The following is a 27,521-nucleotide window of genomic DNA, read 5'->3' as shown; positions in this document are numbered from 1 at the left end:
ATTTCCATAAAATTATGGAAATAATTATGTTTATGGAAATGGATATGGAAAAGTAAACATTTCCATAATATGTTTAGCGATCCCTGCTACCAAGTATCACCTGGTATTGGGAAAAAAGCTAGATTGAAGGCCAATACCATACCAACATTAGAGTTTGTCTTTTAAGACATTGATAAAATTCAAATTTATCAAAGACAACTGTTGTAATGAAGGATAACTTATATCTCCCTCTCTCGCAAATGCTAGCATTAGCTGCTATTGTATTTATTTAATTTTACATTTTAAATAATCACATTTCCTTGTATTATTTTTTGATTGTTGCTTTTTGAAAGCATGTGGTAAATTATGACAATAACCATGCATGGTTATTGTAACAGAAAGAACATGTTGCGCAACATGTTCTTTCTGTTACAATATCTTGTTTTGAGTGTTTTATTTGCATTTTTAGAGTATGGAAACCAAGCAATATATATTTAATTGTTCGATATATAAATAAATTGCACCAACATGCGAGTATATTAACATACGAGCTCAGTCTCGGAACGCATTAAGCTTGTAAGTTGAAGTATGACATACAAGTTTTTAGCTTTTAAGAGCTTGTAATCACCTTTTCATATATTTCACACCTACAACACAACAGAGTAAGGCATGGTGAATCTTATGACACCAAATAACTGCAATGTGAATTTTGTTGCAAGTCAACCTTTAACTTGCTTATGCATATTGTACAAATAACTTGGTATTGTCCTTTCGTGACTGGCTTCTTAGTGGTGGCAATTAGTGCTAGCCTGGCAAAGTTTTTCATCAATCCAGCGCTACTAAGCAACACTCTTGTCGCTTTCTCGCTGTGGTTGCAAACCTCAATCACCACAGGCGAAGACAAAGTCAAGCCACCCTGATTCTTAACTGTAATTAGGGAATTCGTTGCTTGGTTTACATCAACATTGGTAACATCCACGATGCTAGTGATACAATCATTACACTTCAGCTTTGGTTACCTAGCCAGCTGTAAAATAATCATGCTGTCTCATTTTTGACTTCAGACATACTTGCATACTCATCATATTTAGTCATGTTTAGTTCAGCATATTAGTCTATTTACCTAGCCAAGGTCTGGCTCTTTGAGTGGGTGGGCTATTTCCCCTCCCCTCTCCATTCCCCTTCTCTCTTTTCCCCTTCTAACTTATTCTTTGGAGAAGGGGAAAAGAGAGAATGGGTATAAGAGAGGGATGCAAATAAAGCCATGATGGCTCATGATTTGTGTGCAACAATTCATAGCTTTTATAGTTTTAATCTATGGTGGTTATCAGATATTATCACAGAATTGCTTTAGTTTACTGGATTATGTATACAAGAAGGTTTTTATGTGAAAATAAAAGTAATTTTGTTACCTTCTTCCCATTAGATTCATTGTAAACAGCAGTGCAGTCAAGCGTGAGGTACAATACAGTGACGTTGCGTCGTGCTATTTAGGTCTGACAGGCTTTTTCCCTATTGGCCAATCTAGGTATAATATATATCTATGATATATCCAAACAAGTCGAGCGAGACCTCAACTGAAAGATGATTGACATCAAATGTGAATAACTGGGACACCAGTGGCCACAAGCAGGATAAATAATGAAGCAATCTAACCACCATGCTGAGCACCTTCTAATTAAGGTGAATGAAGAGTTATTTACAGAATGATTTTATTCCCAATATATTCAAAACATGTAAGTATCGAACAGTATCATGGATAAATTGTCAGCAACATTATAACACAACTAGGTGAAAGCCCGGAACTTTTAATCAAAGATTGTTGAAATACTAAAAAGGAGAATTAGAGACACAAAAAGCCTATATCTAAACAGGGCTAGATTACTGGAGTCCATAAACAAAGTAACAGGCCAAAAAAGGGCTTTACAGAAGCTCGTTGAATGATAGCGAGATCTAGTAACTATGAGAAGACTATGAGTGGGGGGCCGGGGAGGCGGGGAGGGGGAGGTACAAGCAGTCGTTATTTACGGTAGACATGTATGCATTACAGTATCAGTGGTTAATTTGAATAGGATGTAGCCATGCAAAGGCTGATGAAACACTCTGAAAAACATATTTTGTTCTGGCATTTAAAAACCATATTTTGTCCTGACATGCATAAAACATTTTGTTTTGATGTATGAAAAACATATTTTCTTCTCTTGTAGGCCTATGAAACAACATTTTTATGAGAAGCATAAAAACATTTCGACTTGATATATAAAGAATATATTTTGTTCTGACATATAACAACCTATTTTGCTCTGGTATAGAATAGTATACTTTGATTAGATATATACCGGTAATAACCGATTTTGCTGTAAAGAACTATAACAATATTATTCAAGTAACAGGTAAAAAAATGCTAAAAATTAATTTTATAATTTTACTAACTATAGTTCTTTAGCTATAGGTGGATTGGTGGGCGTAGTTGTGCTAAAATGCTAAGTCCATTTTCACGGATAAAAACTAGCATCATCTTGGACAGCGGCACAAATGGCGAAGATTCTCAAAATGAACGCGCTGTGAACAAATGTTACAAGATGAATTAGGTATGTGATAGGTCTGTAGATATATAGAAGGTCTGTAGATATATAGAAGGTCTGCAGATATATAGAAGGTCTGTAGACATATAGGTCTGTAGATATATAGGTCTGTAGATATATAGAAGGTCTGCAGATATATAGAAGGTCTGTAGATATATAGAAGGTCTGTAGATATATAGAAGGTCTGTAGATATATAGAAGGTCTGTAGATAAATAGAAGGTCTGTAGATATATAAAAGGTCTGTGCAAATGTCTGCAACCAAAGACTCTGCTAACGACATGTTTACAAGATGTCAAACAAAGAGAAGCAAAGTTTACCAATTAGTCTCAGGCAAAACTAGGGACAAGGAGTAGGGCCCGAGCATACAATGATCTGCATGTAAGAAGAGAGGATAACTACTGTTCACCCAGAGAAAGTAGAATATCAGACAGCCCTAAAGCTAGCCTTAAGGTGTCCTAACGAGCCTCATCAAGACTGACAACGTAAACAGAATCTTTCTAGACTGCTCATCTAGCCAGTTATAAGGCTAATCTAACTAGTGACAATCTAGCACAACTAACCACAACTACAGTGGTATACCTGACCACAACAGCACAACTAACCACAATTACAGTGGTATACCTGCTCACAACAGCACAACTAACCAACTACAGTGGTATACCTGCTCACAACAGCACAACTAACCACAACTACAGTGGTATACCTTCTCACAACATCACAACTAACCCCGACTACAGTAGTATACCTACTCACAACAACACAACTAACCACAACTACAGTGGTATTCCTTCTCACAACATCACAACTAACCCCGACTACAGTGGTATACCTGCTCACAACAGCACAGCTAACTACAACTACAGTGGTATACCTGCTCGCAACAGCACAACTAACCACAACTACAGTGGTATACCTGCTCACAACCTGAGAAAGAGAGAGCAAGCAGGAATAACCATTTTACAAAGGTGTGATTGGCCAGAGTACCATCCATACAATTTGTAACCTTCAGCTTGTGAATTGTCCGAGTTCTTTTATTGACTGAATAATAACCACATAATAAAAATAAATATTGATAAAGTGAGAGAAATTTAAAGAGAAACTAGATACAATGAGATAAAATGTGAAAGGTTACATTCACAACCAGGCAGTGTTTTTGTGATATGTTGAAAACAACAAGCATTTGGGAATCTTTAAATCAAGGTAGCTACAACAACAGCTAACTGCAGCAAATTAAACTTCCATTTTATACAAATATAATATAGCATAAAAGTACGCTTGACCAAATCATGCAATTACATTAAATTTAATTATGGAAACAGTTATATAATATTGAAAATCATTCCAAGTGATTGTAAATTCCAAAACACGAAAAGAGAAATAAAATGATAAATATTATATAAATGAATGTAGATAAAATGCGTAATGTTTCCCTGTTTTTTTACCAACTCCGTATAACAAACAACAGTAAATTAAAAAGGCACACGGCAGCTCACCAGATAACAGAAATTACAAAACTGACCAGTTGTTCACCCACTTGATACTAAAATGTCTAAAGACAGCTTGCTAGTAATATACAACTAAAATCCTTATACACCCTACTCGGCACTTTAAAAGATCTGCGGAGTATTGCTGATGACTAACGTCCCTGCTACTGTTTAATGTGATATCTGAATAGCTGCCTCCCTATTGGTAGATTATACAAGCTAGCAGTAACCATGAGCAACTATTCCTAGATGTTTGGCAGGATGTTGAGGTATTTAGTCGCAGATTGGCTAGTTTTACCGGGTCAAATGCTTTACATTTCAATAATCTGTGTCGGGTAGATCTCCCCTGGATGCTCTCCACTCGTCATCCTCTCCATTTCCTCCACCGGTTGACTCTCCAGAAACTCCGCCTATACGTGGAGACATGAAAACTATGAATAACAAAAAGAATACATCAGATATGAAGCTGTAAGACAACATATAAAAGGAGCTCGCAGGCATCAGACCGCTGGTATGCATCCTTGGTTAGTCATGGCAGGGCCATAGTCTGTTAAAGTCAACAAAATACTGCCATACATTGCATGCTTGCATTAATACCTGACTCTTGCGTACATGCGAGTTAGGGAATAAGCCCTGTTACACTACAGAAATACAAAGGAATTTGTATGGCTAGCCATTACAAATATGATTGGCTGCTGCATATATGGCTAGTCATCGTATATATGACTGGTTGCTACAAATTGGTCTGGTCACTGCAGACATCCTGAAGATATTACTGGTCACTGCAGATATCACTGGTCACTGAAGACATGACCAGTAGTCAATGCAGATATCACTGGTCACCGAAGACATGACCAGTGGTCACTGCAGATATCACTGGTCACTAAAGACATGACCAGTGGTCACTGGAGATATTACTGGTTATGAAAACATGACCAGTGGTCACTGCAGATATCGCTGGTCACTGAAGGCATGACCAGTGGGTCACTGCAAATGTTACTAAAGACTGCATATCACTGCAGATGTCACTGCAGTGGCCACTAAAGACATGACCAGTGGTCACTGCAGATAATACTGGTTATGAAGACATGACCAGTGGTCACTGCAGATATCACTGGTCACTGAAGGCATGACCAGTGGTCACTGCAGATATCACTGGTCACTGAAGACATGACAGGTGATCACTGCAGACATCACTGACCACTGAAGACATGACCAGTGGTCACTGCAGATATTACTGGTTATAAAAACATGACCAGTGGTCACTGCGGATATCACTGATCACTGCAGACATGACCAGTGGTCACTGCAGATATCACTGGTCACTAAAGACATGACCAGTGGTCACTGCAGACATCACTGGTCACTGAAGATATCATTGGTCACTGCAGATATCACTGGCCACTGAAGGCATGACCAGTAGTCATGGTTACAATGCTGAGTGGTCCAAAGTTTTGGGAAAAATAACAGCAAAATACTTCCACATTTGTATATGAAACTGTAGTTTGTATACAAGTGTCGATGTCTTGACGAGGCAGCAAAGTTGCTACAAATGCAAGGAAAAGGAGTAAAATTTCAACATGCAATAAAAGGTAAACAAAAATTAGATGCCATAAAAGGTCATTGTGAAGGGAGAGAAATCAAAGCAAAGTTACCTCAAAGTCCATAATAAAATCAGAGTGATGGGTGTGGTCCACTGCAGACAAACAGCAGCCAATTGCCACAAGGCACTCATATGTACACTGTGTCAAGCTTTATAAAATACCGCTGAATATCTTTGGAGTCGTGTGCTAAACACAACATTATCACTAAATCAAGTTTTCTCCAGTCATTCAAGTATGTTATACAGCTAACATAACAAACCTTTCCATTGAGAATAATAAAATACAAGTAACCTTTATAAATCTATGACCAGCAAGGTTGTGAATTACAAAACAATGACATGGTGGGTGGCCATTTATTGAACATGAGTTGGTGGCGGGCCATTTATTGAACACGAGTTGGTGGCGGGCCATTTACTGAACACGAGTTGGTGGATGGCCAATTATTGATCATGAGTTGGTGGCGGGCCATTTATTGAACATGAGTTGGTGGCGGGCCATTTACTGAACACGGGTTGGTGGGTGGCCAATTATTGATCATGAGTTGGTGGCGGGCCATTTATTGAACATGAGTTGATGGTGGGCCATTTATTGAACATGAGTTGGTGGTGGGCTATTTATTGAACATGAGTTGGTGGATGGCTATTTATTGAACATGAGTTGGTGGAGGGCCATTTATTGAATTGGAAGGAGCACTAACCTTGTGAAACATGGCATGTTGGTCCAAGCCAGCCCTTCCTACACTTGCATTCACCTGTGACATCGTCGCAATCGGCACCGTTCTCGCAGTGACACGCAAACATACAGTTGAGCCCAAACTTTCCAGGTTCACACGCTGCAGCATATAAGAACTGGCATACAAAAAGTGAGATCACACAACTGCTTCAATAAAAACAATGTTAAATAATGTGATCTTCTAGTGATGATAACAGTCGGCCAGTGTCCAAAGCAAGCAGAAGCAGGGATCTATGCATTACAACAGGTGTAAGTCAAGACCTTAAATGCAATCAGCTCTTGAAGCGCATGTGATACGTACGCAAATACAGATGGTACATGTACACTCTAATATTCCAATATATCAATAATTACTGATCAATTCTTGATTTCCCATAATACTTAGTAGTTAGTACCTAATAGTTAGTACCTACCCATCACAAATAATAAAATACAAGTACTCTTTATAAATCTATGACCAGTAAAAGTGTGATTCAAAGTGAATAACCAATAGACTTGCTGAGCAACAGTGAAGAACCAATAGAATAGCTGATCAACAGTGAATAACCAATATAATAGCTGATCAACAGTGAACAACCAATAGAATAGCTGATCAACAGAGAATAACCAATAGAATAGCTGATCAATAGTGAATAACCAATAGAATAGCTGATCAACAGTGAACAACCATTAGAATAGCTGATCAACAGTGAATAACCAATAGAATAGCTGATCAGCAGTGAACAACCAGTAGAATAGCTGATCAACAGTGAACAACCAGTAGAATAGCTGATAAACAGCGAATAACCAATAGAATAGCTGATAAACAGTGAACAACCAATAGAATAGCTGATCAACAGTGAACAACCAATAGAATAGCTGGTCAATAGTGAATAACCAATAGAATAGCTGATCAACAGTGAACAACCATTAGAATAGCTGATCAACAGTGAACAACCAATAGAATAGCTGATCAACAGTGAACAACCAATAAGATAGCCGATCAATAGTGAACAACCAGTACAGTAGCTAATCAACCGCCTATAACCAATACGATAGCTGATGTACAGGGACTAACCAACTTTCCAGCACCCCATTCATTACCACATCTGTAGACCCTACCTTCCTCACATCTGTCTCCGGCGGTACCAGGTGGGCACTGGCATTGACCTGTTAGGCTATCACAGTTGATGCCCTCTGGACAGAAGCATTCCATGTTACACATGTAACCGTATTGGTTGTTCTGACACTCTGTCAATATAAAGTATGACCATAATCTGTAAGTCAATCTCAACAGCCTCTACTGACAGACTGACATCTAGGAAGGTAATGCAATGACCAACTAAACACTTTCTCCAAGAAATTTAAAATTCATATTGTCTGTTAAAGTACACACACTAACATTCCATCAACAAATCTAGATTCGCAGTTCGCTAGTTCAATACAAGGTAGAATATTCACTCCTGTCATCTTAAGCTAGTGCTATAATCTAGTTTGAACTTTGTTAGGTTAATTTGAAGTTAATCTATGTTGGCGTGAAGAGATTAAACTGAAGAGATTAAACTGCTCTCAAACCTTGAGGAAAACAAAGTTGCGCTAGGATTTTATTTTCACGGGATCCTTTTATTGTTACTAGTTATGATAAAAGAGTTGCAAATCCCTACAGTACCACAGTCCAACTTTACTTTAAAACTACTGTATATCGAAAGATAGGTCCAAGAAGGTCAAGAAACTTGGGCATCAAAGATAAAAAGCATTAATTATGCTTACATACTGTAAGATCACAAATATCAACAAGCTAGAAGACGATATGAACTCACCAATTTCACACTTGTCACCCATGAACCCAGGCGTGCAAATACATTGCCCTGTCACACTGTCACAGTCAGCTCCATTGAGACAGTCACATTGACCAAGGCATTTCAATCCGTAGAAACCCTTGTTACACTCTAAAAAATGTTGCAGCATAAATGACTTCAACAATAGCAGTAACAGAAACAGTAGTAGTAATAGTACTAGCAACAGTAATAGTAGTAGTAGTAGTTGCACTAGTAATAGCAGTAATAGTAATAGAGTAACAGATGCAGTAGTAGTATTAGTAGTAATAGTAACAGTAATAGTAGTAGTAGCAGTAACAGATGCAGCAGTAGTAACAGTAATATTGGCAGTTGTCTAAGCAAGGAAAGTGACTCACAATACTGAAAATTTTCAAAATCTGCCAGATAATCAAATAATTGAGCAGATAATCAACCAGGATGCTAATTTCTAAGAAAATGATTCATAGTGAAAGCTTAACATGTGAGACTAAATATCTATAAATTTATTTCATTACAACCGTTGTGTCAGCCTACAAGTGAACAATACCAACCCATGTCGCAGGTTTGGCCCTGCCAACCAGCAGTACACTGACAGCATCCATCAAATCTGTCACATGTAGCACCGTTTTTGCACAGACATGCGTGAGAGCAGTTGGCTCCGTAAGTGCCAGATGGACACTTTTCACCACAAGTTTGCCCTGTCCAGCCTGGTCCACAACTGCAGGTTCCACTCACATGGTGACACTGAGCACCATTCTCACACTCACATGTGCCGTTGCAGTTCTCACCAAATGTTCCTGCGAGGCACTCTACAAAAAAGCGTTAAATGTTAAAGTGTGGTCAGGAACAGCCTGTCTTTGTTTGTGATCCACCCCAAGTTGGTGAAGGATTACATATTTTCTTATATAGTAGGAAGTTGCCTACCCCAGCAGAGTGCAAGGTGCATGTGTGGTAGAGACACGCTGTGATACAAGCTGTTACAGAAATACAACACAATCTGTAATATGTAAAGCTGCGATCTAAGACAGCACTATAAGTAGTAATATAGTGCTGCTTTATTTAGGAGTGGTACTATAGAGTAGCACCATAGAGTAGCACCATACAGTAGTACCATATAGTAGTATCATAGAGTAGTACCATAGAGTAGCACCATAGAGTAGCACCATAGAGTAGTGCTATACAGCTGCACTATATTTTACAGTAATAACTTATTCGTGCTCGTATTGATGCCAACTCCAATTTTAGATTTTCCCACAATAGACTCAAATCCTTAGCAATACATATTCGTTGAATCAGGTGAAATGACAATGCATCCATAATTTATTTACGGATAGGGCTAGTTTTTATGACTTGATTGGCCTTGGATAACAACGAATAACACAGCAATAGTGTGTCACCTAGGACGTTAGATTTTTAGTGAGTTGTGTTAATGGTTGGCTACATAACTATAACGATAAGAGTTTATGTCTGTCCGTGACCTATATTACCGCTAGTGCCCAAGAATGTCACATGATTATAGACTTTCTCAAGGAAACCACTTTTATTAAAGCGACAATGTCTGCCCTGTAATTCTCGGCAGCAATAATGCTGTCACACGTCTTTAATCAGCATTCTCAGCAGCAATATTGCTGTCACACATCTTGAATCAGTATTCTTGGCAGCAATAATGCAGGTGATTTTGACTAATCTCTGTTCAATTTCTCACCTCGATCACATTGTTGACCACGCCATCCAGTATCACACCTGCAGTTGCCTATCTCTGGATCACATGTTCCATGTTTGCAGTCACACATCAGAGTGCAGCCCAAACCTAAAGAACAGCCTTTCAGTTGAACGCTGAGAATGTTTCGTTAAAGACAAAGTTGTCAAGGCTGTGAGCCTATATTTTGCACACCGAGTGACAATTGTTGTAGACTGAGGCCCAGCTACATGTAGTCTGAGAACCTAGGTTCTATAAGCTACATAGTTACTTCACACATGCCAAGTGCTCTTTTCCAATAGAACTAATGCCGCTGGACTGGTTCCTTTTTCTCTTTAGAGCGAGGCAGGAAGCACTGACTGAACAGAATGTTGATCAGCGACATACCATAGTATCCTTCTGGACATCTTCTTTCACAGACTGCTCCAATATATCCTTCTTTGCATTCACACTTTCCAGTTACAGAGTCACAGAATGCCTCATTCTCGCACGTGCAGTTCATGCTGCATGATGGGCCATACCTTCCCTTGCGACACACTATAACAGGTGGACACAAGACTGCTTAGTTACATATAGTGTGTTCATGAGTATATGTAGTCACCACCTTGATTTATTTGATGGGTCACACATTCAATATATGTGCAGATATTGTTAGAAATCTGCTTCTTATAAGCCAATAATTACACAAACTACCCAATATCTTTTCTAATTTCTTTGATCTGCTTCTTTAAAGTGTGATGAATCCTAAAGCACGCCAAAGGAGGCATCCTATAGCAATATTGAATGATGCACTAGCAGTAGTGTATCTAGCTATTAAACAGTAATATCTCAGCCAATCGCCTGAGACGATTGTGTATACATGTTATGGAGGCGATGCCATATGATCTACCAAACAATGCAGCCAGTGAATTCACTAATATTCACTAATCCTGGTACACTTGCCTTTTGCGCAGCCTTGACCTCGTTTGCCAGGCTTACAAATGCACTCTCCAGTCACATGGTCACACGTCTGCGTATCTGGGTCACACCCGTCACATCTGCCTCGACACTCGGGGCCAAATCTGCCGTCGGGACAGGGTTCTGAGCAAGAGCTCCCTAACAGATGAATATTCATCAAACATGCAGTTGATAGACAACGGAATATCTCTATAACAAAAGCTCCTAGTACATGAATATGCATCAGTAATACTGGTGGTAGACAACAGAATACCTTTATAATTCACACCAAATATTCAGCAACAGCACTTCAGAGAAAATGCTAAAAGAGGTTAAAGATTTTGTGACCAGACTTGTTTAAGGATATGTTTCCGCACTCACCTGTCCAGCCTGCTGGGCACTTACACTCGCCTGACACATGGTGACAGGGTAAGTCAGTGTCACACAAGCACACCTCACGACACTTCTCACCAAAGTATCGACTTCTGCACGCTAAAATCAGAGGAATTTCTGAGGCAAACTCGAAATATAAAGTATAAATATTTATAGTAACTTAAACCATTTTCTCTACTCTGATTCCTTCTTTTCAGATGAGTATCAGTTTATTTCACCTCAATGCTAATTTGAAGTAAATCATACTGTTTGACCTTTATATATTCAGGTCATAGTTATAAGGATTTGTTGTTTGACCTCAATATATTCAAGCCATTAGTTATAGAAAATTATTGTTTGACCTCAATATATTCATGTCACTAGTTATAGGGATTTACTGTTTGACCTCAATATATTCATGTCACTAGTTATAGGGATTTACTGTTTGACCTCAATATCTTCAGGTCATTAGTCATAAGGATACATTGTTTGACCTTATTACAGATGTACATAGGTGATTAGTAACAACCATTTATTGCTTTACCTCAACTATCCAGCCTTGATAACAAATTCTAAGTAACAAAAACTCAGTTAACAGATAAGCTGTACGACGAAACATTTGTCAAACAAGTTTACTGGAGATAACGAATATATTCGAGTGTAATAACTAGCGTACCAATAACTAGTAATAACTAGCGTACCAATAACTAGTAATAACTATCGTATATTCTGGTGTATGACAGCAGTGATTATCTGTGTAAACCAGATGCCACTAAACTGACTGCAGCGGTAGAATGAAAAGAAAGACAACTTACGTTTGTCACATCTTTTCCCCCTCCATCCTGGTCTGCAGGAGCACTCGCCGGAGACATGGTCACAAGTGGCCCCATTCTGGCAGGTGCACTCGGCCTCACAGCCCTTACCATAATAGCCGGGAAGGCAGACTTCACTGCACGCACTACCTTGCCAGCCCTGCTCGCAACTGCACACCCCTGTATACCTGTGTATAAAGTGATCAGGATGAGTAGCGATAGATACATTAACAGCTCCATACAACTCTGGCAGTTAGACAGATGGAAGGATACTAGAGAAGGAGGATTGGAGAGTCTCGTATAAACTACCTGGTCAGTTGGGGTTTGGGAAAGAGAGTCTCGTATAAACTACCTGGTCAGTTGGGAATAGAGGAACAAGTATGAATGTTTCTCGTATAGGCATAAGCTAGGAAGGTAAGATTGTTAAAATGGGTTCCCGAGTGAAGGAGCAGCTACACATGAATGAAATGCATTGCGCACATAGCCGTGCATTGTGTAGAGACCAACATGCTCTCACTTGTCACATAAATGTAAAGGTTACTGGTGTAAATTGGAGCTGAGCATGAAACTTTTTAAATAACTCTTTATGTGATTAAATATGTTGAAAGTTTCTCTAGTTGCATTTCTTTTATGGACTAAAATTATATTTTGTACTTGTCTAATTTTTATTGTTAATGTGCAGCAATTTAACTTGAGCAAAATATAGCAATACAAAAAGCTGCACTACCATTACTATCACAACTTGTTGATGATCCGTATTACATAATAAATATGATGATCCGTATTACATAATAAATATGATGATCCGTATCACATAATAAATATGATGATCCGTATTACATAATAAATATGATGATCCGTATCACATAATAAATATGATCCGTATTACATAATAAATATGATGATCCGTATCACATAATAAATATGATGATCAACATCACACAATAAATATGATGATCTGTATTACATAATAAATATGATGATCCGTATTACATAATAAATATGATGACCCGTATTACATAATAAATATGATGATTCATATTACATAAGAAATATGATGATCCGTATTACATAATAAATATGATCCGTATTACATAATAAATATGCTGATGATACTTAAATAATGGTCATGGAAAATCCAGCACAAATGTCATGGTCTTCCTTTTGACCTCAGGTCAATTCTCATTGGTCAATATCTTTCAATGCCGAGCATCGTTTAGTAGCATCAATGTGTTGCTAAAGCAAACACATACTTTCGCCAGTGTGTGTAGCCGGTCCTCGGAAGAGGGCAGTATTGAAATCAAATGGAAATGTAAGCATTTGGTATTCCTAGAGAGAGAATCAATACTCTGATCGGTTGAACGATATCACGAGAAAGAGATATGCATGAGCTGACACACGGTGACCCACCTGTCACAGAATCCATTTTGACACTGGCAATAGTATTGACAGTTGGGACCCCAAGTGTCAGAAGGGCAAGGAATCTCACATGTAGGTCCAAACCAACCAGCGGGACAATCACACATTCCAGTGATCGGATCACAGAGACCACCCTGAAGACATTGGCATCTCTGGGCACAATTGGGTCCAAAATATCTACAATTGGACATTGTAAGCTGTATAGATACCTCAAAGTAAATTACAGCGCCTAAAAATATTCTCCAAACTCATTCTAATAGCAGTCAACTTTCGCTAAAGGTCATCTGACAGTATTTTTAAATTGCATCAGTTTATAACAATATAATAGTAACACCTACACATTTGTCACATTGTAACAGGCCCAGTATGAAAACACTACATGTACAATAAATATACATTGTATTGTCGCTAAGCACAACTATGCAGCTGTCAATAATATACATTTTAAGTAAAATACATTGAATATGAAAAGCAAGTAGGTTTACTACTGTCTTGTAACAGTTGCCTTTCACCAATGTATAAAACTAGGATTTGCATTGGTGAAAGGAGAGAAGATGGATTGCCTTCATTATGCTAAAGAATCCACACATATTCTTACCCATCAGAACAAGGTTCATCACAACGCAGCCCTTTCCAGCCAGAAAGACAGAGGCAAGTTCCCCATTGTGGGTCACAAGTAGCGCCATTTGCGCACTGGCATGACGAATTGCAGTTGGGGCCGTATGTTTCTGCTTGACATGGTACAAGACAGCCGGGGCCTGACCAGCCAGCCGTGCATGAACATTCTCCAGTTATGGGGCTACATCTTGCTCCATTTTCTGCAGGAAACGGCAATTGACAATCACATGACAAGGAAGGGCTGAGTGACAATTTCTTTCGACAATTCAACTAACGACGTATAAACTCTAAAACAGGTTGTTGGAGGCATGTAAGGACCTCTTCATATTGCAAATACTTTTAACAAGACAGCTAACATGTGCACTGAGGGGACATCCTTTGAGCCTGCAAGAATTGTGTTAATTAGCTAGTAATTGGAAATAATTAGATTTTAGACAACTTTCAGATGAAACAATTGAAATGATATTCTGCTTCAGACCATCACAACAGCACAGCTAGTAATCACATATTGTAATGTTAACTCTCACAGAAAACAATAAACTTCACAATTTGACAGCAACCTGATTGATAGACATCAAACCAATACAACTCTATGGCTCTAGAAATAATTGAATTTCAACAACGAAGAGTAAACGACAACCAGCCATGTTACTAACTGTAGGTCCGTGACTTGGCATTTTCATTGGCCAAGGGAAACAACTCTGAAACAGGAAGCGAGGAATATTATTTGGCGACTAACAATTTTACAATACTGAAGGGCAACTCCAGCTTTTGGCAAAGTAAATCGCTTAGACTGACGTCCCAAAGGTTTTTAGAACTCTCACAAATAAGTGTAACTGGCAGACGATAGTAATTGTGATTAGGTTATTGTACCGCTCTACACAGTCCCTAGTTAGGAGTTATTGTACCGCTCTACACAGTCCCTAGTTAGGAGTTATTGTACCGCTCTACACAGTCCCTAGTTAGGAGTTATTGTACCCCTCCACACAGTCTCTAGTTAGGAGTTATTGTACCGCTTTTCACAGTCCCTAGTTAGGAGTTATTGTACTGCTCTACACAGTCTCTAGTTAGGAGTTATTGTACCGCTTTTCACAGTCCCTAGTTAGGAGTTATTGTACTGCTCTACACAGTCTCTAGTTAGGAGTTATTGTACCCCTCCACACAGTCTCTAGTTAGGAGTTATTGTACCCCTCTACACAGTCCCTAGTTAGAAGCTATTTGACTGCACGGTAAAGTAATGAAAAAAAGAGATGTACCACAGATGCAGCGCCTTCTACAATCCAACCCGTAGAATCCACTGGGACAAGGTTTGTCACAAAGCACGCCCCTCCAACCTTCTGAGCAGGTACATGTTCCACTCACATGGTCGCAGCTGGCTCCATTCTCACACTCACACTTGCTCTCACATCCGGGTCCGTAGAAACCTTGTGGACACTCTGATAAAACAAAAGATGAACACATAATAAAGCAAAGGCCTACGCATTCGCTTTTTACATGACACTTACAGGTTTTGAACTCATGTTACCTTATGATATGAGCAAATTGTATACAACATTTGACAAATATTTTGGAAATATATTTGCTAGCTGCTTTAACAATCTTTTACCTAATATCCATCCACTTAACAGACAATAGTATTTTAAACACTCTATGTCAAACTATTTAATGGATTTGATTGGCTAACTGTTGCCCTTTCTTTCTTTTATTTATAATTCTTGTACGGCACAATTTGGAAAACATTTCTGCTTGAAATGAAATTATTGCCAATAAAGTAATATAATATAATGGCTTTATTGACCATAAAATAAACTGAGTTTTTATAATGAACATTAGGCTATTAAAATATATACAAAGGTACTTGCAACATCTCACTTTGTCTGCAGAATTCTCCCTTCCATCCGGAGGCACAGATACATTCACCTGTAGCGGCATCACACTCCGCAGAGTTCTTACACTTGCAATGGTTGGCACAGTCTACGCCCCATAAACCTGGGGCACATTTCTGGTCACATTTGGCACCTGTGTATCTACATAAATGCACTTCTAAGCTGAAGAGGCTGATGGTGTAACACAGAGGTTATAAACTAATAGTGCGCTCTGTAGAATGAAGAATTATAGTTAATGATAAAAGACAGTTTTAACAACACTTATACCTTTGTTGCTTTACGTGAGCAAACCCTTAGTGTAGTATAGAAATGCCAGAAATAGTATATTTCACTGTGTCCTACCAATAGAAATGCGTGTTTAAAATGTCCTACCGATAAAATGCATGTTATTAAGTTATTAATGAAGTTATTATCACCAATTAAAATCATAAGACTAACTTGTCTGTTGAATGATCTGACAACAAGACAAACTGAAGCTGGAAGCTAAATTTATGACATACATTTGTATGTGCTGGATTCATCATGCATCTGTACAGGGATGTTAAATCTAGTTTTGAATATTTGTTTGAGAGATTTTAAATCATATAAAAATTAAAGCAGTTGTTTATGTTTGCAATAATACCTTTCCCATGAAGTTAGCATTAACTAGGGAGGATTATTGAAAGCCCTGACTTATTGATTATCTAAAGAGAGTGAGCAATAGAGTAGGACATCATTGCTGCTGGTAGTCATCAGTCTTAGATTAATTGAGAGTCTGCAGACAAAGCTGTTTACTATGTTTACCTTTTCGTGCAAATAATGTGTTTTGAAATTAAAATAATATGTTGTAGTTTATTTTAATGTATTAAAAAGGTAAGCATTATGATAGTACTAACCAAATACCCAGCGTTGCACAGTATTTATTAAAAATCAGCTTATAAACAGTGACAGGTAATGTAATTGCCTGCCATTTTCCACTAGCCTGGCACATTGCCAATGACTAATTTGAGTACGCTAGTATCGCATTGCTAAACTTACTAATAAGAGCAAGCTTTGGTGCTATGCGTATTGTAACCAACATAACCACAATTAAGGTCTAATGAATAGCATAGCTTAATTGGCAAGATAATCGCCTGGGGAACGGGAGGTTCCAAGATCAAATCCACCATGAAGCAGACATTTCATTCCTAAATTTGAATGGGTATAGCTGGACAGACAGACAGCTGGACAGACAGACGGACAATGAGATTTATATATATAGACATGAATCTGTGGTTGATTAAATATGAGCCTTCATAGCAGAAACAAGAGAACTAAGTATGTGGTTTTGCTGACATACCCTGAGGAACACTGACAGGAGCCATCTGTCTTGTTACATGCAGCTCCATTCTCACATTGACACTGACTCAGACACTGCTTGCCATACCTGCATAAAAATTGAAGTTGTGACCTTGACAAACGGACAACTGCTGTCTCTATTCACTGACATACCCGCGATGTGAGTTTGCTGAGGGGCAGTAGGCACACTGATCGCAAGGGCGCTTCAACATATAGAGTTATTGTAGAGGCTTAGGCAGAGAGAGAAAATAGAATGTTTCTTACCTACTAGGCGGGCATGGCTTGGAACAGTTGGCCCCAAACCAACCAGAGGTGCAGAGACACTCTCCAGTGGCATCATCACAAAGAGCTCCGTTCTGGCACACGCACTCCTCCTCACAATTTACTCCAAACCTGTCATCCGCACAAGCTAAAAATATCAGCATAGAAGATGAACAGAGACCAATGCCAAGCCTTAACAGGAGTTGCGTAACCTTACCAGCAAGGCACGGGCAAAATGTTTCAATGAGTGTTTTATTAGTAGGAGGGTGAGTGAGCTAATATCTTTCAAAGACCTGCAACTGAGTTGATATATATGATCTCAGTTTTCTTTCTTAGGTCTACAGCTTTCCTACACACATGTACATGTAGGTAGGTACAACTATTCACATGTACATGTAGGTGGTACTACTCGCATGTACACATAGGTAGGTGGCACAGCTCATGTGTACATATAGGTAGGTTCAACTGTTGGAGGAGAAAACTGTGTATGTGACACTGGTGAGAGGTATGACTTACATTGAGAGCACTGGTCCCCTGTTCTTCCTGCCATACACATACACTGGCCCGTCTCTGGATCACATGGACTGCTATTACAGACGCACTTCTTCTCACACCCTTTACCGTATGTGCCACTAGGACAGGCTGTAATGATAGTCATAGTAATACCAGCTTGCCTCACTTGATATTTCGCATAAAACATCCAAATGAAACTGAGATTTATATTTTCGCGCCTGCTGCCTTCATGAAATTATCAAACATCTGCAATGTATGCAACAGCTGATAAGATTATATTAGATGACAGGGCATAAAAATATAAAGTCGTAAACTGATGTCACAACAGAAATGGTTCAGAGAAGTTTTTCAAAGCCTTGAATGATCAAGCAGAAGTGAGAATCCATAAACCATAAGGGAGATTCTGTAAGATGATGCAATCCTAGGAGTGGCTTTAAATAAGGTATATCAGCATGAAAATCTCTAGCCAAAACAGGTCACAGTGGCTCCACCTACACCCTCTAAAAGAATAACAGGTCACAGTGGCTCCACCTACACCCTCTAAAAGAACAACAGGTCACAGTGGCTCCACCTACACCTAAAAAGTGAACATTTTTTACTAGTAAACAACCAGAAACAGCTATACAACATTACAATATACATGCTTTCAGAACCCATAAAACTATTACTGGAACTACATGCATACTAATTCACTGATTCTTAGAATGATCATATCCTTGCTTTTGCAATTCTAGAACTGCATGCAAACTAGTTCTTAGAAAGGCCTGAGCCATGCTATAAAAAGCCTAATCCATGATATGAAACACTCGAGCCATGGTATAAAAAACTTAAGCCATAGTATGAATTACCTGGCTATGGTATGAAATACCAAAGTCATAGAAACCACTCATATGTGTAATGAACCTATTGATTGTTGCGCAATGGTGATTAATATTACAGATGTTAACAAGTAGTCATGAAGACTTATAATTCCATGTGATTGTGAGGTGTGATTCCATGATTGGCCAAGACAAGCACCAATACTTACGCTGGTCACATTTCTCAGCCGTCCATCCAGAAGGGCAATCGCGATGGCACCTGCCAGTGACACTGTCACAAGTCATGTCTGATTCACAAACACATACATTCTTGCATGACGATCCCCAAGTTCCTTTTTCGCACGGCTCGTTGCACTGAGGGCCTCGCAAGCCTGCCTTACAGATGCATGCACCGTTGGTAGAATTGCAGCCTATGGAGTAGTTCTCAACACAGCTGCACCTGTTATAAACCTAAGACCTTACTATAACATAACGCTGCTATCAGAATGGGTAACATTACCAGGGTATGTAACATGCTTGAGATATGCGACTTGTAAGATATATGTAAGATGTATGAAATATATAAGAGGTATGAGATATGTAGGAGGTATGAGATAAGTAGGAGGTATGAGATATGTAGGAGGTATAAGATATGTAGGAAGTATGAGACATGTAGGAGGTATAAGATATGTATGAGGTATAAGATATGTAGAAGGTATGAGATATGTAAGAGGTAGAAGATATGTAGGAGGTATAAGATATGGAGAAGGTATGAGATATGTAGGAGGTATGAGATATGTACATGTAGGAGGTATAAGATATGTATGAGGTATGACATATGTAGAAGGTATGAGATATGTAAGAGGTATAAGATATGTAGGAGGTATAAGATATGTAGAAGGTATGAGATATGTAGGAGGTATAAGATATGTAGGAGGTATGAGAAATGTAAGAGGTATAAGATATGTATGAGGTATAAAATATGTAGAAGGTATAAGATATGTAGGAGGTATGAGATATGTAGGAGGTATAAGATATGTAGGAGGTATGAGATATGTAGGAGGTATGAGATATGTAGGAGGTATGAGATATGTAGAAGGTATGAGATATGTAAGAGGTATGAGATATGTAGGAGGTATAAGATATGTGGGAGGTATAAGATATGTTGGACGTATATGATATGTAGAAGGTATAAGATATGTAGGAGGTATGAGATATGTAGGAGGTATAAGATATGTAGGAGGTATGAGATATGTAGGAGGTATGAGATATGTAGGAGGTATGAGATATGTAGGAGGTATGAGATATGTAGAAGGTATGAGATATGTAAGAGGTATGAGATATGTAAGAGGTATAAGATATGTAGGAGGTATAAGATATGTATAAGGTATAAGATATGTAGGAGGTATGAAATGGGTAGGAGGTATGAGATATGTAACACATCAGAGACATGCAACATGCGAGAGAACAAACAGTAAGATATAGTAAGAATGTTGCAAGTAATTACAATGTCAACTCCCAGATAAATAGCGCAGCAGATATACGCTGTTATCTTATGTACATTTATAATATTTACTGTATGGACATACGTCTCTCTGCAGTTGGGACCCCAGCTGTTGGCTGGACATGGTTTCTCACAAGCTTGCCCAAAGAAGCCTGCTGGGCACTGGCAAAACCCTAGAGTTCTGTCACAAAAGCCTGTGGTGCACACAGAAGGACACTCCTTGTTACAATCCATGCCGTAATAACCCGGTCGACAGCCATCTTCGCAGAATCGACCCTTCACACCGGGGGGACAGATGCAGTCACCAGTTATGTGGTGGCAACTCGCACCATTTAGACATGAGCAGATCTCATTGCAGCCTTCTCCGTAGAAGCCCTAGAGAACAGCGGGTGAGAATAATGGGTGAGACAGGTGTTACAAGGTGCTCAGTTAGTTGTTGAGGTGAGACAGGTGCTACTAGGTGCTCAGTTGTTTGTTGAGACAAAACAGCAGTCATAAGTAGATGCTATGTACATATAGCCTCTGGTCTGTCTAACCTCTTCACATTGGAGCTCGCAGATGGTGCCCCGCCACCCGTCAGTGCACTCGCAGCTCCTAGAGAATTGGTCACATTTAGAGCCATGTTGACAGTTGCTGCACTCATATTGGCAGTCGTCACCAAATGTTCCAGCAAAACAAGCTACAAATAATAATTATTATTTTCTAATTTATTATAAAACAAACGGCAGTCATTTCTTGACCAGCCCTGCTAGATGCGACGTCTTACCTATCATTGGAGTCAGGATCATCAAACAGGAGAAATAATGATTTTCAGAGCCTCACCATGGAGACTGTACACTAGGTTGGTTTTATTTCCAATAGAAGCTGTACATGTGTGTACAGAGAAAGAGATTTAGTCATGCCATGTTATGGAGAACAAAAGACCAATAGCAGTGTTTATTGATAAAAAGCTTAGCTTTAGCAGTGCTGTTTTAAAACAGCTAATCAGCTGTTACTACAGCAAGAGGTACTCAAATAGAAGTCAATCAGCTGGCATGTGAGTTTGAGAAACCAATGACAATAGCTAATACTTATCCGCTAAATCAGAAAGGAGAACAAATGAAAGTAACCAGGTAGTAGCGAAGCTAACGAGACAACCGATAAGACTAGCAAACGTCGAAGAGAAGTTTGATGGTACCAAGAATGAGATGCCAACACATGAGATGTGACTCAGTGATTTTGAGTGAGGGAGGATAGGTTTGTCGAAGTGTAAAGGATGTTGTAGGCATTGAAGATAGAAGAAAAAATAGAGTTCAGCAACACGTGCGAGTGGGTGCTGTAACTCATGTACAATGACTCCGTAGAAAAAACTATTGGATGTGATGAACAAATCGGCCAATCAGAAATAAATTTAGCAGATATGCAAGCCAATCAGTGAGAGAGATGAGCTATCATCAGCATATTTGAAACAACACCAAAGAAACTAACAATGTTTAAAACGGAAGCGTATACATGTAAGGACTAATACAGAGCTTTGATTAGAGAGCAATCTACGAGTAGCTACCACTTCCCACGAATAAATATCAGCAGGGCCCTTACCTTTTCCTCCTTCTTTAGGTTTGGTTTCTTCAATGACAGCGAATGCGCATTTAAACAGAATGACAAACAGATGTTTATTGACAACATCAAAGAGCAGTAAGAGGCTGAGCTATGTTTCCAGACATTATCTCCATAAAATATGTAAGCGTAAATTACTCAAACATTTTATCTATTTACATTTGATAAGTTAAAGAACAACCCTATTTACAGGTCACAAGTTCACTAGGTGCGTGCAACGGTGTTCCAGGGCTGGGTGCTAACTAATATGAAATGTAGAATCATCTATCAATTTTTCTGCCCATGCAGTAGTGTGTATAAGTGCATAGAGCAGACAATTTCCACATAAATGAAAAATTGGAAAGTTCATATTATAATTTACTGATCATGTACAAACTTTGTTGATTATCTAAAGACATCGAGACTCTGATCAGAGGTAAAAATATTCATTTATACAGCTTTTAGCGGAGTTGGTATTACGGGAGCCTGTAGATATTTGTCAAGGAGACAGAACTACGCATACCAGTCAAACATGTTCTTCTATAGAATAACTCAAATGAGTACTTGAGCATGAGCAATAGAGTTATTTTAATAGAGTTATTATAATAATTGTTATGAGTAGCGATAGGCCTGCTGTGTTTTACCAAAGTTGCTCATAACAAACGAGCATTCAAATTAAATGATTACAGAAAAGAAAATATAAAATGCTGAAAGTGTTCTGAAAGTGAATGTTACCTGCAATTCTATAAAGCAATGACGAGACTCCAATTTTTGTACAATTCACTAAAGAGCGATCGCATTCATATAACTTACGAACGCATGCCGCAAACATGTTATAAGATAATTGCTGGCAGCATATTATAATCGCTGTGATTTATAGAATTGCAGTGTCTCTTGGTGCATAGCTTTGACATAGCAAAATCAGGCAAAGTGGAGAAACCAGAATGCAAGAGGTTGGACTTTTACCTTCAGTCTTAGGGAGAGGGCTGGTACCTGACCTCCCAACAAAAGAGGTAGTGACAGGAGTCGTGTCTAAGGCAAAGCAAGTAAAACGACAAGATTACTGTTGCGCAGAGATATATATTAAATACAAAGATGAAAAATGACGCAGTATGTCTGCCTTCTGACGGCCATGTGTTGTTGTGTTAGAAACTGCCAACAAGGATGAAAAAGACGTAGGCTACTACTGAGTGGGAGAGGTGTGGTGCAGGCTGTTAATTATCCCTTTAAAGAAACTTTTACATACAGCTATAATTGATTCAGTTGAAAAACTGTAGTTCAGTTGTAGAATTTTAAAAGTAAGCCTTCCAAAGAAAGGCTATAGTTGCTAAGATGGCTGGGCCTCCTAGCCTTATTTCTAACAAGGGAATCACGAGAAAATGTACGACTTTGGTAAATACAGTCTTTAAAAATGAACTTTCACAGAATTTTAGTAAATTTTATCAGAAAGTATCGGTAGTTTTCTATCATTTGTGATTGTTTTTGATGTTCCAGACGATCTGACTGCCAGAATGTTTCAAGCTTAAAATCGACAAAACTTGATCACGGTTAAAACACTTGGAAGAAAAATTTGTGCTAAATGGCATCACTAGTCGCTATCGTTGCTATAGTTGATATCGGCTGTCAATATCTGAGTGTTTTAACCACAATCAAGTTTTGACGATTTTAATCTGGAAACATCCTGGCAGTCAAATCACCTCACTGGTGATCCTGGCAGTCAAATGCCTCAAACATCAACAACAATCACAAATCCTAGAAGAATACCGTTACTCTCTGATAAAATCTACCAAAGCTTTGTGGAAGTTCATCTTATATAAACCTCTACCTATTAGCTAATACAAAGAGGTTTTATACACAGGTAAGGAACAAACAGCCTTGGTCCTGTAAGAGTTGTCTTCCCTAGCCTCTCTATACTATACATATTGTCACTGGAGAGAAACAAAGCGCCTTCAAATCACTTCTGTTCAAACTTTAGAATGTATGAGATTCCAAGTAGGATGTGTTAGGGTAAAAGATAGAAATGTCCGTGGTACTCCCATCAAAGAACTTAGCGCTGTCAGGAGCGATGTTATGATAGAACATATGACTCATCAGATAAACAGTTTCCACAAAGGACAGGTGTATGGGTGATGAACATTGGGGATTGTATGACTCACTGCAATGGCATGTGATACTCAAACTAGCCTGTATACCATCAAACTAATAAACAGCTTTGGGCCAGTTCACACTGAAACGATGGACAGATGATAATGGAAACTGGAGAATTGTCAAAGGAAAGGTCAAGGTGAACTGGAGACTGAGGGTGTTAGGTTGCTGAAATGCACGTAGATTGTTGGTGGCAGTAAAAAAAGTGACTAACGTCCAAATATAACATAAAGGCCTGAAAACAGAGTGTTGTAGTTCAATGAGATGATACTTGAACTAAAATTAGCCATAATACCATATATGGTCTTTATTGTGACAGGTGGAACCAGGTCTACAGTATCTTTCATATTGTAAACTGCAAGGTAATTAACAAATGGAAAGCAAACAATGCGAAAAAACATTAGAACCAACCTGTGGAATATAGTGCTGACACCATATAATAAACTTAGCAAATGTGTAACTATTAGAGAACAAGAGAGGAAGTTGAATATAGTGCTGACACCATATAGTAAACTTAGCAAATGAGTAACTATTAGAGAAAAAGAGAAGTTGAATTTTGACCCCATATAGTAAACTTAGCAAATGAGTAACTATTAGAGAACAAGAGAGGAAGTTGAATATAGTGCTGACACTATATAATAAACTTAGCAAATGAGTAACTATTAGAGAACAAGAGAGGAAGTTGAATATAGTGCTGACACCATATAATAAACTTAGCAAATGAGTAACTATTAGAGAAAAAGAGAAGTTGAATTTTGACCCCATATAGTAAACATAGCAAATGAGTAACTGTTAGAGAACAAGAGAGGAAGTTGAATATAGTGCTGACACCATATAATAAACATAGCAAATGAGTAACTATTAGAGAACAAGAGAGGAAGTTGAATATAGTGCTGACACCGTATAGTAAACTTAGCAAATGAGTAACTATTAGAGAACAAGAGAGGAAGTTGAATATAGTGCTGACACCATATAGTAAACTTAGCAAATGAGTAACTATTAGAGAACAAGAGAAGAAGTTGAATATAGTGCTGACCCCATATAGTAAACTTAGTAAATGAGTAACTATTAGAGAACAAGAGAGGAAGTTGAATATAGTGCTGACACCATATAATAAACTTAGTAAATGAGTAACTATTAGAGAACAAGAGAGGAAGTTGAATATAGTGCTGACCCCATATAGTAAACTTAGTAAATGAGTAACTATTAGAGAACAAGAGAGGATGTTGAATATAGTGCTCACACCATATAGTAAACTTAGCAAATGAGTAACTATTAGAGAACAAGAGAGGATGTTGAATATAGTGCTCACACCATATAGTAAACTTAGTAAATGAGTAACTATTAGAGAACAAGAGAGGAAGTTGAATATAGTGCTGACACCATATAGTAAACTTAGCAAATGAGTAACTATTAGAGAACAAGAGAAGAATTGACTTACCTAGAATTTCTCCGCCTTCATTCAATTCCGATTGCCTCTTCTCATCCGACCGAATAGGAAATATTGATGGAGCAATTACAACGACTCCATTGCCTTCATCAGAAATGTCGTCTCGTTCATCTGGTGGGGTTGCTGGTAAGTCTAAGATGAAGAACCATCCCTATCTAACTGTTAGTTAAACTAGCGGATTTCTACTAGTAGATTTCTAAGAGGTTCTGCCAAAGGAAAATTTGATAAGTGATGAGGCGGTTACTCATATATAAATTTATTCAATTTTCTGTGATAGCCTCTTATCCTCTGGTAATAGAAAGGATCTGGGCTTGAACCATAACTCACCGCTTAATCATAGTTGAACAGCTTTCCTTAGCTTCATAAGATAAGGCTAGACTACAGAGATAGAAATTCAAGGGGCGCAAAAGCTAGTGGGTAGAGACTAGCGAGTGAAGACTAGTGGGTAGAGACAAGTAGATGAAGATTCATGAGTAGCGACTAGTGAGTGGAGAGCAGCCAGGGGAAATTGGGAAGTTGGTCAATAGTTTCTAAACTCACCTACGCATGACCTCAAATCATCGGCAAGTCTGTAAGTAGATTGACAGGCGCAGGAATAAGACCCAATGGAGTTGACACACGTTTGTTCACATCCGCCATTGTTGCTGAAGCACTCGTTTACATCTTCACAGTCGCAGCCATTTCTGCTGAGAGTGAAGCCAGCAGTACAGCTACAGGAGTAGTCTCCTGCAGTGTTACTGCATGTATGCGCGCAGCAAGCTTCACCACTCAGGCACTCGTCAGTGTCTAGAGTTTATACAACATGTGAATCAGGCAGTAGTCAAAAATGACACATGCTCAAGGCGCTTGACACATGATACAAGGTGTTTGACTCATACTACAAGGCGCTTGTTGTGAAGTAAACTGATATATGAGACAGGCCGACTTCAGTTCATGTAATGAGGTTTTATCAGGTAAATTGATACATACCTGCGCAGTTACATGTATCTAACATCTCACTCACTAAAATATACTATGTACCCGGACACAGGCCCGTATTCCCTGGGGCGGCTGGCCGGCTGAGCCGCCCGAACTTTAGAAATTTTCCGCGGCTAAGTACAGTCAAACTCAGATAACTCGCCCTTGGGTAAAATGTAACATTTCATCATCTCATTTAACTCGACCGGATTTGTTTGGTTCGTTCCCACGCAATCATAAATTGCGTCAGATAACTCAACCACAACATCATTTACTCGATCAGTTACTTGCCCAACGGCTTTGGAGACGGTTTTTATCACTGTAGAATATCATTTTATTCCAAGCCATAGAGACAAACATCAACTTTTAGTAGTTCTTAGGCGTCATTATTATCAACAGTGGCAAAATATTCTTGTTGACGCCTTTTATAAAGGTTTGCAAAAGGTCGTTTTACCAAACATCCGCTTGGCCATGTCCTATCGAAAGCGTGGAAACCTCCGGATGAATTTAAAATAAAATCGGCAAAATTGATCTTTGTTAAAACGCTCAAAAGAAAAGGATGTCTTTTTTCTAAGCGTTTTAACTGCGATCAAGTTTTGCCTATTTTAATCTAAAAACGTCCCGGCAGTCACATCACTTAAAACAAAACAAATCTCAAAAAATAGAAAAAATGTTGTTACTTTCCGATAAATTTTTTAAAAACTTCACGAGAGGCCCAGTTGAGGCTTTTCACAAGAGAAACCTGTTGGGGAGCTTACACCGCGCTTCCACACCCCCAGGTGTTCATAACTAGTCGCCTAAGATTAGCCGCCCCAACTTCCAACCAGCGAATATAGGCCTGACCCGACGCACTAGTGAAATATTGTAACTAAGTGATGAATAGAGGGCAACTTCTTACCTTCACATGACCGGCCATCAGCTTGCAAAAAATAACCATCTCTGCAAGTGCATTGAGCAGCTGATTCTGTGTTTCGGCAGATATGGGCGCAACCACCATTGTTTGGCTGACAACTGTCAACAACCTCCATGTCAACATCTATAATGGAAAGTAGATCTCTCCATCTGTTTATTGTAAACCT

At 38.7% G+C, this 27,521-nt stretch overlaps 1 protein-coding gene across 2 annotated transcripts in view; it reads right to left on the bottom strand.

Moving 5' to 3' along the window:
* Positions 1-3,584: 3,584 nt before the first annotated feature.
* Positions 3,585-27,521, bottom strand: part of LOC137403997 (multiple epidermal growth factor-like domains protein 6) — a 54,242-nt gene continuing 30,305 nt past the window's right edge. The window contains exons 11-34 of one of the 2 annotated variants that reach the window (XM_068090151.1): positions 27,341-27,478; positions 26,026-26,271; positions 25,477-25,617; positions 21,894-21,920; positions 20,852-20,994; positions 20,401-20,690; positions 19,042-19,271; positions 18,018-18,143; positions 17,505-17,649; positions 17,242-17,328; positions 15,910-16,064; positions 15,294-15,473; positions 14,018-14,237; positions 13,411-13,596; positions 12,004-12,188; positions 11,198-11,308; positions 10,823-10,975; positions 10,268-10,417; positions 9,887-9,991; positions 8,733-8,990; positions 8,185-8,313; positions 7,487-7,615; positions 6,351-6,485; positions 3,585-4,459 (exon numbers count right to left, since the gene is read on the bottom strand). In XM_068090151.1, the coding sequence (XP_067946252.1) occupies positions 4,368-4,459; positions 6,351-6,485; positions 7,487-7,615; positions 8,185-8,313; positions 8,733-8,990; positions 9,887-9,991; positions 10,268-10,417; positions 10,823-10,975; positions 11,198-11,308; positions 12,004-12,188; positions 13,411-13,596; positions 14,018-14,237; positions 15,294-15,473; positions 15,910-16,064; positions 17,242-17,328; positions 17,505-17,649; positions 18,018-18,143; positions 19,042-19,271; positions 20,401-20,690; positions 20,852-20,994; positions 21,894-21,920; positions 25,477-25,617; positions 26,026-26,271; positions 27,341-27,478 (3,761 nt within the window). In that variant the 3' untranslated portion in view covers positions 3,585-4,367. The remainder of the gene's footprint in view (positions 4,460-6,350; positions 6,486-7,486; positions 7,616-8,184; positions 8,314-8,732; positions 8,991-9,886; positions 9,992-10,267; positions 10,418-10,822; positions 10,976-11,197; positions 11,309-12,003; positions 12,189-13,410; positions 13,597-14,017; positions 14,238-15,293; positions 15,474-15,909; positions 16,065-17,241; positions 17,329-17,504; positions 17,650-18,017; positions 18,144-19,041; positions 19,272-20,400; positions 20,691-20,851; positions 20,995-21,893; positions 21,921-25,476; positions 25,618-26,025; positions 26,272-27,340; positions 27,479-27,521) is intronic. The other variant, XM_068090152.1, reaches the window with a different exon arrangement.

Source organism: Watersipora subatra, chromosome 9 (genome assembly GCF_963576615.1).
Source record: "Watersipora subatra chromosome 9, tzWatSuba1.1, whole genome shotgun sequence".
Taxonomy (NCBI): domain Eukaryota; kingdom Metazoa; phylum Bryozoa; class Gymnolaemata; order Cheilostomatida; family Watersiporidae; genus Watersipora; species Watersipora subatra.
This window is presented reverse-complemented; position numbering and strand designations above follow the sequence as displayed.